The sequence below is a fragment of the Paralichthys olivaceus genome, chromosome 20 (assembly GCF_024713975.1).
Source record: "Paralichthys olivaceus isolate ysfri-2021 chromosome 20, ASM2471397v2, whole genome shotgun sequence".
Taxonomy (NCBI): domain Eukaryota; kingdom Metazoa; phylum Chordata; class Actinopteri; order Pleuronectiformes; family Paralichthyidae; genus Paralichthys; species Paralichthys olivaceus.
Genome location: NC_091112.1, coordinates 2,566,312 through 2,580,675, shown reverse-complemented (window position 1 = coordinate 2,580,675; position 14,364 = coordinate 2,566,312). Strand labels below are relative to the sequence as shown.

General features: G+C 45.3%; 1 protein-coding gene across 12 annotated transcripts in view; it reads left to right on the top strand.

Annotated features, from left to right (window-relative positions):
- macf1a (microtubule actin crosslinking factor 1a) overlaps nt 1-14,364 on the top strand; it is a 165,944-nt gene that overhangs the window by 39,088 nt on the left and 112,492 nt on the right. Inside the window, exon 1 of one of the 12 annotated variants that reach the window (XM_069516041.1) lies at nt 75-629. The exons of 10 other annotated variants lie outside the window; for them this stretch is intronic. In XM_069516041.1, coding sequence (XP_069372142.1) covers nt 575-629 — 55 coding nt within the window. In that variant the 5' untranslated portion in view covers nt 75-574. Of the gene's footprint in view, nt 1-74; nt 630-14,364 lie in introns of those variants that run through there. One more of the 12 variants, XM_069516037.1, reaches the window with a different exon arrangement.

Genomic DNA, 14,364 nt, shown 5'->3' with positions numbered 1-14,364 from the left:
CACATACATGCGCTCGACGTAGAGGCAAGCGAAGCACATGTGTCTGGCTGTGGAAGTGACATCACCCGCCTTGTGGTCAAAGTCCAGTTCCTCTATCCGGCTTAGAGCTAACACACTGCCACACTCACCACGACACACACACACTCACACTCACGCTCACGCTCACACACCCGGCGAGGTGGCGACGACACTGACAGGAGAAGAAAAGAAGCGAGTGAGAGATGAAGGGATTATCTGCTCTGTTAAGGAGGGCTCTTCTTTGACAGCTTGGATCCTGACGGGCCACACAGATTAATCGCAGCCTCCTCCGCACTCTTCCTCTCTCTCCCTCCTCTTCCTCCTTCAGTTTTTACTCCTTCTTTTCTGCTCTCACCTCACGTCACCACCTCACCTTTATTTATTTATTTGCGTGAGGTTTCTTTCCCCTCCTTCTTTGCTTGAATTTCTCACCACTTCCCCTCAACTTCTTCTGATCGTTTCTGTCTTTTTCTCACTCGTCTGCTCCCACCTCTCTCTCTCTCTCTCTCTCTCTCTCTCTCTCTCTCTCTCTCTGTCGTTTCTCTGGGAGGGAGGGATGAGCTCCACGGCTGCTTACAGACAGTTCCTCCAGGATCTGGAGGAGAAACGAGGTTGGTTCCCCCTTTTCACCAAGTAATATCTAAACCTGTTGTGATGATGGAAACGTTATCAAACTCTAATGATAATTGCTGCAACTTTATGGCGGCTGTATCACTTTTATAGAACCAGGAACTTATCTTGTGTTACCTGTGTTTGGAGGATTGAGGTGTGATATCACTGCTGTGACATGGGGCACATGTGGATTGCTCATCGGTGAATCAGCTTTAAACTATACTAAGGGTTGGACCAAAAAGAAGTCATACCTGCTCTCCAGAGATCCTGCGACTAAACTAGATGACCCAGCACTTTAGTTTGTACTGAGCCTGGTTGGAGGCTTTGTGCTGATAACATTTATTTTTAATGTGCCGTGACTGTAAGTGATCAAACTTAATGGTCGCCTCAGAGACGTCACATTTCTGTCGTGTACAGTTCACGCACGTCTATCTGTGTTTACCTACTCAGCTACTGTATGGTAACAGATAACGGGTCAGTTTGAAGGACGCACGGCCGCCTCCTTCACGTTGGCGAGCGATGTCGACGTGTGCTGTCGACTGTATTAACGGCACCCTGGGGTCTTCATCAACATTTATCTGTTGCTCCCTGTAAGCTCCTAATTAGCCCCAGAAACAAATTGTTTGTATGAGCTGTGGGTGTGGCGTCGGGTTACCGGACGCATCTCTGTGTTTCTTTTTTTTGTCGTCCGTGTGACACTTGATCTTCGTTGTCGCTGGCAAGAAATCAGACGTGTATGGTCGCAGACAAGAGAAGAGACAACAGCAGGATGGTTTGTTGAAGTGTCGGGTGACGACCAGGAGCCAGCAGGGACGCTTCGCTTCTGCAGCTGTTATCGCAACAGTTCGCGGAGCGTAGCGCAAACTGGCCCGAGGGATAAATTCTCAGAAAACCTAGTGCGTGAGCAGAAAGTCGGGAAGACGTTGAAGTGTACGTTGAATGTTTTAGGAGTGTCGTGCGTTGTATGAGCTGAAAATCTCAATCACCTTTAGCGACTTGTGAATCTAGAACATCATCGTGAGCAATGTTCTCCCACAGCTCCTGTTTTTAATCTGACGGACAACGACCAGCGTTGGTGACTAAGACAAAGATCTCCGCCTCTTTTCTATTCACTGCTTCAGATACTTCTGGAAAAAACTAGAATCTAGATTTGTTTTGTTTAGTTATTTTGGAAGATGTGTGTTTGTGCTTCACGTGGAGATGTAGTTACATGTGACAGGTGACTCTTCAAAGAACTGGCTATAGGGAAAACAGATGGAAATTAGCCTTTACAGTATTTTCCTTGTTGTTCAATCAGCATCAGTTTAATATTTAGACACAGCAGAGTTTATCTTTCATCCTCGTGAACATCAACGTTTTCTCTCTGTCGGTCGGAGCCTCTCAACAATCTGCGTTCACATTTAAATACTGCCCCCCCGTCCCCTCCTCTGTCTCTTATATAGTAGTTGTGGTTACACCTGCTGCTACTTGTGTCTTTGTGATATAATGTGCCACAGTTACCCCCCGAACCCCCCCAGCAGCTGCTGCGTCTGAGGCCTTACAGCAGAACGTGTCAGGCCCGTTCACAATCACAGACAATCTCCTTTAACCCCCTGAAATTACAGCTGAGGTTAAACTCTTTAACCACTTTTAACACCAGTGGGGAAACGTAATCATCACAAATGTAATTAATTGTCCAACACGGGATCCCACAAGCTGAAGTACAGAGCATGTACACACTTTTTGTGGGTTAGAGTATTATGCAACAGATGTAGTGGTGAGCTAAACAGCAACTTTAATTATCTTTGAGTTGGATAACTGCAGGTTGAGGAAACATTTGAGTTGTAGAGTTCAGAACGAGCCTCAGTCTCCAGTTTTGTTTCTTCATCGTGATAATTCTCGTTGAGCTTGTCAAAGAACCACCGACTCCGATGCTGCTCTTCTTTACGTGGCGTTAGCCCGACCTCCCCTGGTGCTAAACCCCCCCCCCTCTGCCATCTGCATCCACTCACACCTCCTCGTCCACACCCTCCACCTCCAGCAGCGAGGGGCCCAGCAACATGTTTTTCCTCAGAACTGAAGGGACAAGTGGTCCTCTCCTGGCTGTGCATTGTTTCAGACTGTGTTTATCTGCAGTCACCTGCCACAGGAGGCCGATGGTCGGACGAATAGCTGCTTGACGGGGGAGGGGAGGTGGGGAGGAGAAGGTGTGTGAATGGGTTCGAGGCTGCGGCCGCTCGAGGAGTTTGGTCACGATTTGTTTAAGGCGGAGTGGCTGACAGCTTCTATTTTTATCTGCGGCTCTCACTCTCTCTACCTGTTGGCTGCAGGGTCACGTGACGCAGCACGTTGGACTTGTTTATCTGAGTGTGCTTCAGATCCACCGCCCCCCCCGTCTCTTTGTGTACCTCCGTGTCTCTGTGTCAGAACACATCTGTGTCAGTGCCCCTGGTGCTACAGCGGGGTCATGTTTTCACGTTCATGAACCAAGGATCAACGTACACCACGGATTCCTTATCCCCTCTCGTCGCTCATTTAGATTAGCTGGTTAACTACGTAATCGACGAACAGGAAATTAATAAATCAACTTTTAGGACAGATCCATTAGTAAAGAAAGAAAACCTGGTTACAGCTTCTCAGTTCACTTTTGTCGGATATTCGAAAGCTTTTAATTAATTAAATAATTGTAAGTGTTCAGTTCATTTTGTTGCTACAGTTCTGACAGAGTGTCTGTGTTGTATTTTTGAACTTTATGAATGGAGAAGAGGTGTGTGTGTGTTTGTGTGTGTCACTGTGACCAAACCATCAGGGAGGCGTATGTTTGCTTATTCACATGTTTCCTATGTGACTCCGTGTTCCTCCAGCTGCTTGTAGCCCAGCCTTGAATCTTCATTTCCTCATAGACATAAACTATCGTAGAAAGTTGTGTTGATGCCTAATATTCTTTATTTCTTACTTATTTGACAATATTTCTACTTACAAACATAATTCAGTTTCCAGGTTGAACGACATGTTTGCTTGAAACGTTGTGCAACGGGCTTCAGGGTCCGTCTCCTCTCATTTATCATCAGCAGACATGAAGTCATTTATACATTAATCAGGCTTTATTTTTATGGGGTTTTGTATTTTGAATCACACAAAGTCTGTCTCATGTTTTAAAAGCATTTCAAGATGTAATGTATGGGCCTAATTGTTCTCTTTCATCTTGAAGTGGTGAACCCACGGCATTCAACTCAGAGTTTTGAGTTTTTCAGCGATGCTTGTGTATGACATGATGTTCAACGCACCACGGTTTACGTTTAAATAAACTGTGTCCTGGGTTTTCGCGGTGGGGAGGAGGAGGTGGTAGTGGACCTCAGTCTTTATTCCAGCCACATACAGGAGCCTTTGTTCCAGCAGCTCACACCAGCCGCTCCCAGGCAGCGACTCTGGTTAAAAACAGTAAGCTGCCATGTGTGGCTCACTTTATAATAATCCAGTCATATGAGTGCTTTTTGACTCTGTTCTAAACCTAACATTGACTCCATTGTTGTCTCTGCTGTTGTGACTTTGTCTTTTGCCGACCCGGTCATGGGTTTCAGGTTGTTTGTGAATTAGATTAACTTGGATTGAAGGGATAAATGTGTGGATTATAAATACCTCTTTTTACTTCTTTCTTTGCTTTGACGCAAAATATCGTCAATATCTTGAAAAACATGTTTTTAAATTAAGGCCTCTGATGTGATTATATTGATGACGTGTGTGTGTGAAGTGGTGTCATGCTGTGAACATTACCTTAATAAGAGGGAGCTGCTGTTGCTGCTGCTGCTGCTGCAGCACGTGTTTGTGTTTCCAGGGAGGGGACCAGAGTTTGGACGTCTCAGACATCAGGTTAATACAAAGGGTGTAAAGTTATCGCCTTGTTTGGACGCCAGGTCCACCTGTGAGACAGGACGGGACATGTGGCTGATGAGCAAGTGTGTGTTTGCAGACAGAGGACAGGAGGACAGCAGGTAGATGAAGTGAGAATGAGTGTAAGTGCAGTGTGTGATTGTGTGTTTGTGTGTGTGTGTGTGTGTGTCTGCACAGTTCATTTGTGTCACTTAGACTTGACTTCTCCACCAGACTAACCCTGCTAAGTGAAAATCCCAATAAAACACACACAACCAATTAATATGTCATTTATAACACAAAACAACATAACAGCAAAAACCCCAAATCAAAACTGATGTACACACACACACACACACACACACACACACCTCTCATCCCCTCAGCTTCCACTCTAACTGAGAGGCCGACAGTATTAACCTCTCACGTTCCATCTGAGATGTGAATTAGCACATTTCTAACATCCTCCTACATCAGCTGTCAGAATTCATTGTTGGTCTGTCTCCCTTCCTCTGTGTTGTTTCTTCTCTGTTACAGATTCTGAGTCCAACACAAAACCACGACTCTGTAAATAGACATAAAACTCACAGATCAGACTGCATGCTCTCACCGGCCGGATTAACTCCGTGGTTACTGTGGTCGTTCTATTGGCTTCGTGCGCACATATTTTATCTTCAGTAATCCATGCAGGAAAAAACATTACCTCGACTTCAATGCTTCAATTACTATTAATGGTTTAAACGGATCCATTGAAACCTCTGTAGGAGCAAAGGTTCCAGAATATCCCAGAATAGCTTAAAAAAAAATATCTGAATCAGCTTTTGAAACCGTGAGATCAGAAGCTGATGTTGGAGACAGTCTGTTGGGGATTTTGTTTTTGTGGAAAGAAATAAACTAGTGGAGGCCAAACCATGTCAGAGTGTGTTCGATGTAAATTGATTATTAGATTTAACCGTGTTCCACGTTTGACGCAGTGTGGGCTCAGGTCAGTGATTTCTATTTTCCATTTCACCTTCTAAGTGAAATGGTTGTTGAAGTAACTAAAATACTGAAATCACTGCCGCCTGAAGCTGCAGATTCATTTTTAACATGTTCGTAACAGAGCGCTCAGACAAATCAAACCTTTAACGATTCAGTCGACTGATTTATCCGTCGGCAGATATAAATGATATGAGCCTTTCGGTTCCTGCGTTTGATTTGGCTGATGTCATAATAACACGTTATCAGAGATATGTCTCCAAATATTTTGACTCAAAACAAATCCATATCGGTGGAGCGCTGCTGCTCGAGGCCTTCATTGCACTCCAGCTCTGTTAAGGCAGATAATTAGTTCTGACTGAACAAACTGTTCAGAAGCTTCCTATCGTTTTGTGTCACACGCAGACGAGCTGCCCGTCTGAACTTCAAAGCCTGTTGATCAGGTTACATAAATGTCTGGTTTGTCTCCACGTTCATGTCAGAGCGGCTGACGGATTTAAACAGAGGAGGAGTTAGTGGAGCGAGCAGGTGAATATCAAACCTGCCGCATTTCTCTGTTAACTGTTCAGACACTGGAGATTCCAGAATATGTCAGGAAAGACAAATGGTAGATTTCCGATTCCTTCTAAACACGGCAGCTTCACCTTTAGCATATTACAACATTACAACACAGCAGCATATTGCTGACTCGCTGTGCTGAGTGCAACATTGTGAATCGTAGCCTGATATAGCCCTAATATATTAGTTTTTAAATGTGGGGTTGAATTAAGTTCAACAAATGCACTGAGATTAACAGACATATATGTTTTTACAGTTATTGCTGTTTTGTTCATGGGCGTAACTCTGCATCTCTGCTTTCCCGGGTTTTAACCTCCGCCATCGAGTGAGGGGAGAGAAGGAGAACACACACACACACACACACACACACACACACACACACAGACATGTTTCCAGTAGCAGTCACCCAGATGTGTTGAGTGTGATAAGCCTCCTCCTGTGTTTATCAGCGCTCAGCCTGTTGGGTGCGGCCTCCTCGACCTCTCTCCTGCAGAGCTGCAGTGTTAAAGTCACACATGTCAACCTGCGCCAGTATCTGAATGTGTCACACTCTACTTTTAACTGACCCCCCCCCCCCGCCCCCACCCCCACCCCCACTAGAGCCCCTCAATGCAGCTGATTGGGCTGTAGCACCCCCCATAGGACGGATCTGTCATAGTATTACTTCTCACTTCATGATGTTATCAGGCTTTTTATTTTATTTTGAATTTGTGTTGCACTTCCTCACTGCAGTGAATGTGTGTGTGTGTGTGTGTCTTCACACTTTCTCACCACATCACCCTCAGTCTCAGCCATGACTCTCTAACCTTCTCCCTGCTCTGACACGGCTGTAATTACACAGGACAGGGGACGTTTTCTGCATGTAATTAGCGTGTGTGTGTGTGTGTGTGTGTGTGTGTGTGTGTGTGTGTGTGTGTGTGTGTGTGTGTGTGTGTGTGTCTGACGTAGGCGAGGACAGGAGGAGGTGAAAAGGCTGCAAAACGCCTGTTTGGTCCGTATCCTCAAGCTTTGAGCGCAGAGTATACGACAGAACGCTCACACGGGACATGAGAGTCGCATCAATCTCAATAATCCTCAAATCAAAAAAGCAGATTTCCCAAAATGTCAAACTCTTTTCCTCAGCGAGTCGAGGTTTTAGTTAAATCCCTGAACTACTCTTTGTTTGTTACTGTTTCTTTGGCCTCGTCATCTAATTCACTCTCTTGACTCCGGCGAACACGGACAGAGGACACTTGAAGGGACGTGAGAGAGGAATGTTCTTCAGTTTACCTTCGTCATCCCTCTCCGCTTCAACCTGCCTTTCATTCACAGCTCCAAATCCCCCCGAACGGAGCCGTGATGGAGAACTGAAAGGTCAAGGCACAACAGAGAACCATTGAAAATGTCACAGCCTCCGCTCACTGTGGCACCTCTGACTTTCAGGTTGTTTTTCTTCTGCCTCCTGGCATCGCCTCCACTCCTCCGTTAGTTCTGGGTACATCAGGTCCACGTTGTTCCACAGAGGGAATGAATATGATCTCAGCACCAGTTCAGTTTTTCTAAGGTTGTCCCGTGGAGCTGGTTTTTAAATTCCTCCGTCCCCCTGATTAAGATGTTTTTGGTGGGGTCAGCGATGTTCTTTCTTTTGTGCGCAGTTATTTTGTTTACGTGCATTTCATTCTTGATTTTGCTTCCCTGGATAAATGGAGTTTGGCTCTAACTTTCTGCAGTGACAGGCTCTTTGTCCTTGTCCCCTGCTCTCTCTCTCCCTCCCTCTCTCCCTCTCTCCGTTTATCTTCCCTCAACACTATTGCCTTTTAAACCTTGCATACTGTTGATGACTCATCTGTTATCCAGGCTCTCACATGAGCGTTAGTGTTATTGTGGTTTAATATTTATGGGACATTCACATGATTTGACTCCAGCAGGTGTGTCTCTGTCTCTGTCTCTGATGAATTATGATACGATGCCCCGCAATCAGAATTAATATGAGTCTATAACTGTTTCGACGACACTTTCGATTCCCTGAGAGATTCTCACGTTACTTCGGGGCACACTCGGTGAACCTCGTGATAACGCTTCACTTTTTGGATTGTCATGTTAATGAGTTATGACTTCTGGAGAGGCAGAATAGATTAGTGTTTATTTTTAGGTCTCATGACTTAGATCTTTGTGCCCGAGACGAATGGTGAAGGTCGGAGGGGCAGAGATGTTTTGACTACCATTAAATTAAATATTGACGAGACCTCTGGTGAGCGTGATGCAGTTTCCCATGAATAAGATAAAATAAGGTCTTACTCATGCAAAGATATATTTATATTTATATTTATACAGTCATGATTTCACTTCAGGACTTCAGGAATTTATCTTATTATAGATTAAAAATATGTAATAAAACATAATGAAAGACTGAGTCTATCACTAAACATAAGTTAAATAGTATTTAAACCAACTCAGTATGAATTGAATAACTAGAATCTTCTTTATTGTATCATCTCTTCGCTCCTGCTGTTGTCATGTTAGGAAGTAGCTTCTTCCACTTCCTGTCGTTCCCTCGACACCACTGAGGCCTGCAGGCTCCACCCTGCTCGGCTGGGCCCTGCTTCCTGGAGACGGGGGGGGGGAGACAGCGTGGGAAACGTAGTGTTATCTCAGTGTGACACGGAGCCGGCTGGTCTCGAGTCTGTAATTTACACAGTGTCAGATTTTAGAGAAGTTAGAGATGACGGAGAGAAGATATCTGTGAGGCTGTGGGAAGAGAAAATAGACGTGTGACGCTGTTCTCTCATGATGCCTGGAGGAATTTATTCAGATTTATTTTGAGAGTTTTTGATGTCTCATGCTGGGACACTTCGAGGCGTCTTTAACCTGATTGGTCTTCGTCCTGTGTTTTCTGCTCATGGTCAAGCTGGGACCGTCTTTGCAGAGTTTACAGAGTGTACAGCGAGGGGCCGACGGCGCTGTGGTCTGTGGTCGTGTTTCTGTGGCTGAAGGCAAATCTGTACTTTCTCTTCCTCATTTTTCTCATATCAGCTTCAGTTGTTTGGTTTTTCTGCACCACGTGTTTTCATCTCACTCTCTGACTCAGCGTCGTCTTGCTTGGATCTGTTGGTTTGTTCATTCTGCTGTCGGCGCAGCAACGAATCAAAAACTCGCTGGAGGTCTCGATGACGAGGTTCGGAGGTTGGAGGCTGAGGTGGATCTCCCTCCACGTTGTCGCATGTGTGCACGATTGTGTGAACATATTGAAAAGATACACAATTCTCCGCTGTCTCTCTGAGTTCCACAAGCAAACACACACCTGCCCTCTGTACAACACACAATAACAGATACACACAGAAATAAAATGAAAGTCAAAGCTTCCCATGAGCGAGAAGGAGTTTTTTTTTTTGTTTTTACTGTTCATCCAGGCTACTTAATACATTTAACGAGCTGACCTCAGGACAGTTTTACCACAGAACCATTAAGACCTCAGACTGAGTCAGAGACAGACCTGCTTTCATTCAGGATTTATCAGAGGGGCGGACCAGATGTTACGATTTGGACCTTTTTCACTTTGGTTATATTCCAGAAGATTGTAATGCTGAGTTTATTCTCGATTCACTATTTCCACATAACAGACATTTTCGGCGTTGATCCGGACATTGATTAGAGGTGTCAGGGTTAGAGGTGACAAAGTTGGCCTGAATGGAAACGATCATGTGTCCCCTCGAGACTGTCAGGTTGAAGAAAAAGCTAAATGAAAAGAGGCCTCTGACGCTGAGACCTTCACCGCACTGAATGTAAATGTTGACGTCATGGCAGCGAGGACGCCGCAGACGTCTCTGACGGCCTGATAATTACAGCTTTTTCAGTAGCTCGGGTCAAGTGCCCCAATGAAAGGCCAGAGGATGGGATGGCGTGGAGGAGGGGAGGGGTCCTCCTGCTAATTGAGAGGTATCTATGGCAACGAACAGCTGGGGTTAAAATTAAGCGCCTGGTTACCGTGGTTATGTGTTGCGCCCTGTGTTTGTGTTTCTCTTCACATTCTTCATCCCCTCACTTTTTGTCTTCCTCCCGCTGCCTCGTCGTGTCCCATCCTCTGACCTCATCGTCCAAGTGTTTTTCTTCTTCGGAGATCCTGATCTTAACTGAACACGTAGGCACGGCCAGTTATTCATTTTATTTGTTGATCCATTTAACAGGGACGGTGAACATTAGGTAACTTTGACCCCGGAGTTACCTTGAAATTATCATCCAGAACAAAAGAGAATATTAACGATGATAGAAATATCGTTCTTTGACGATTTGAAAATATTTACTGACCCGTGGTTTGGTTCTTTTGCAGTGTGGAGTTTTTATTTTTTTTAAAGTTGAACCGAACATGAAAAAGAAAAAGTTTCAGGGTTTTTTATAGAAAAATATCACTGGACGTTCTGAAGTTCTCTTTAAGTTTTACAGTTTTTCTGTCTTTCTCTTTCAACTCTTTGTTTGTTTCTCTTGTTTTTGGACTTTGAGCTTTTTTCTGTCCTTATCTCACCCTCTGCATACGTGCACTCGCGTGAACCTATGGAATAACCCTCACTCGCGCCTTTATCACTGTCTTCCTCTTGCGTGTCAATTTCTCCTCCTCAGCAATTGTCTTTTATCTTTTTGTTTCCATGCCTCTGTCGTTCTTTCTCTCTTCCTTCTCTCGGTCATTAACCTGTCATTATGTAAGACCCTGTAACCAAAAGAGTTGGGATGAAGCTTCTCTTTTCTCACGGTGTCATAAATCTGGCAAAGTCCGTCCCCTCCCTCCTTTCTCACCATCAATCCCGTGCGGTCCTTGACTCTCTTCCTCCTCCACTTCTCCTTCTTACATCAAGGAACGTATATGTTGTGACTCTTGGAATCTGAACTCCCAACATTAAGCAGCGATTTCAGGGTGATGTCCATAAACTATGTGAGGTGACATGCTGGCACTTAGGTCAACACACACACAAACGTGATCCTTGACCTTTACCCTGAGGAGGGCGCTGACCGCCCAGTCATCACTGAGGTCATCACTGAGGTCATCATCACTGTTTTCATGCTGCTTCTGAGCCTGATGGTGAGAATCAGGCAGCGACAGGAAGAGGTCAGAGGTCACACGGCTTTCCTGCCTCCAGCCTTTCTGTTGGTACATAAACCAAACTCTGTCGTGTAACATCAGTCAGGACAATCTGTTGAATAGTACTGATTGATTGATTGATTGATTGAAGTGATTGGATCACTCAGGGTGGATGTTGGGGAGACGTATATATTCATTAGTATGAGAGGAAAGCCTCGAGTCAATATTTATAATATACACAACAGAAATATATTTTAATTTAAATCAGAAATTTTTCCTGTTTTCTCGACCAAGTAGGAAACTCTCTTGACATTGTTGGGTGACAAGGGACGTAAACCTATTTTCCACAGCGTCGACCTGAGTACAATGAACACAGATTAGCGGGAGGAAGGAAGCTGCTATCTCTTGGAGCTACCAGTTAAAGCTGTCACCGGGAAACCACAGCTCTTATCCGACCTCAAGTCCGTCTCATCTCCCCCCCTTTTTCATCACGTCATCTCACTCTCCCAGTATTTTGTGATTTGTTTGTGTTTGTCCTCGAGTCAACTCCTGTTAATCCGTCCCTGTTGGTTCATCTGGGGTTCACACTCGTCTATCCTCTCCTGTTTCATCCTCCTCTCCTGTCCTCTAATCTCTTAATGGCATCTCGGGGTATCGCTGTCTGTCTGTCTGTCTGTGTCTGTCTGTGTCTGTCTGTGTCTGTCTGTGTCTGTCTGTGTCTGTCTGTGTGTCTGTCTGTGCGTGTCTAAGGACTCCTGGCTCTGCTCCGGTCTTCTCTTTAGAACGGGTGTAGCGATCCGTTTAGTCCTCCTGTCAAAACACAACTTACTTAACTGTCAGCAGTAACAGCACAGGGAGCTTTTCATGTCTTCACTCCGCACTGAAGGAGACACAGCGTGTGACAGTGGACACTCTGCTCTCTGTTCCTCAGTTAACGTCGACTGTTTTCTGTCCACATGAATAAGTAACTGTAAGACGTGCACCTTGACATGTTTATTGAAGTGTATTAGAAAATCCTGCAGTGTTTCTTTATTAAACTTCTTGGACTCTGATCGTCAACTCGTGCAAACTTCAACCAGTTTCAACCATTCACAGACGAACGACTCGTTCAGGACAGGAGAGCAAAGTTTTTAAGAAAACTAAATCTCAACTTTTATTAGTCTATGAAATACATCTTTCTGTAAACGGCTTTGAAATCTGTATAACCGTTCAGATTTCATCTATAGATGATATCATTTCTGCTCTTCAGTTAGCTGGAGTGTCAGGGAGGCCTCGGATGTCCAGCTCCCTGCTGTGTGATGATCCTCTCCTGAGTAACGGTCTGAGGCTTATGATGCCAAATCCATTCGTCTGGACGGAGCTGAACTGTGTGTGAATGTTTGACTGACTGTGTGACGCTAAACAACAGTTTGTGTTTTTCCCTGTTTGTATTTGTTGTTGTGCTGATAAAGGTTCAGCGTGTAGGATTTTTGAACGTCTAACACTCAGGTAACGTTAAAAGCTGCTCCTGAATCCTGCAGACTGGACCATAATAAAACCAGTGAATAGATCCAGACTCATCCAGAGTTTACAGACAACAGGACAAACAATCGTTTACTGCATCTGGATCGAGGAGTGAGACCTAACTTGGTTTCTGAGTTTTCAGCTGAATGAGTCGGCTCTGTGTCTGGACCCAGACTGCCCCCTAACTGCAGAGTTCAGTACTGCAGGGGAGATGAGTTCGTCTCCAGAGTTCGGACGAATTTCAAAGTGGCTCCAACATCCAGGTTCCTCTCTCTGCTGGCTGTGTGTGCACTTTGGAAGTACTGTGTCATAACAAGTACAAGTATGTTCTTCCTCTCGTCTACATCCTCCTCTCTCCGCTCTCCTGTTATGTGTGAAACCTCCTGGTCCTGTAGTCTGACATCAGGTCGGGACCCTGGTTTCCAGACAGGAAGTTTTTCTGCTGCGTTTCTTTAGCGGAGAGGTGAGAGGTCACGCAGCTGCTGGAGGACAGTGGTGATGTGTCATGGTCACACCACATGCAGCTGTGCGGTGACTCTGAATAGATGTTTGACTCACATATAAAAGCACAGAGTTACACAACAAGTCCTCATCTCCATTCAAACCCAGACTGAATCTCTGTGAAAGACTGATGTAGTTTCATAATCGCAGACAATTACTGAAGCGACGTTTTGTGAAGATGCTGCATATTTAAGATCGACAGTCAGAAAGATGCTTGCACAGGTGAAACTGGTATTAGACGTGGAGGTCGTGGAGTTCAGACATGGATGAGGAGAGAAGGCTGTGACGTTTTTCTAAGAGTCCAAGGTTAGAGGATTCATCACTCCGTCCTTTTCCTCATCCTGCTCTCACCGTTCACCCGCCCTTCTTCCTCAGCACGTGTTCTTTCCTGTTTCCTCCTGCAGCTGGCGTCACACAGCTGGATGCCTAACTTGTGATGAAGATATGAATTTGCTAAACGTTATTGTTCCGTGTGGTCGACCCGCTGTGTATTTCCATACGGTTTATGGCTCTGACTGCATCGCTCGGTGTCTGAGGAGAGAAATGAGTTTGTCCCAGTTATGGATGATGTGCAGACACAAGGCCGGCCCTGTCTCTGCGTCAGCCTGCGATATACTTACTCTGCCCTCCGTCAACATATTTTTCGCCTGTTCCCTCCTGCAGTTGACAGGATGAAGGTTTGCGTGTCAGGGTGACCTTGGTCGTGTCCAGGCCGTCTACGTAAAGGATGCTGACCGGGAGAACTGAGCTGTACTGAGGGGTGGGGGGGGGGGAGACTGGCTGCAGCATTAAACACACAATACAGCAGCGTATAGACGAGAGGAATAATATAAGAGAGATCCACATAATTTGATTCTATAGAAGATAAGATGTAACGGTGTGTGTGTGTGTGTGCGTGTGTGTGTGAGATTTCTCCGATATCGTAGTGAAAAGAACTCATTCACTCACCAACACAAACAGCTGATGCTTTACAATCACGCTGCAGTTTCTCTCCTCTCTCTTCCATCTCCTTTCTCCTGCCTCCATCTTTCATCTTCTCATCCCCCCCTCTCTTGTGTTGTCGGCTCGTACTGAAGTCTGACATCACCCTCGGGCTGGGTTACACCCCGGTTGTATCTGTGTGCGTGTCTGTGTGTGTGTGTGTGTGTGTGTGTGTGTTGGTGAAGTTTACAGACGCAGCGTTTTCTACGTGTTGGTTCGTGACATTGGACCCCTGACCTCTTGACCCTAAGCTGACATACACTCATGCACATGTGTCACGTGTGAGAGGTGGAAACAAGCTTCGACATGTGATG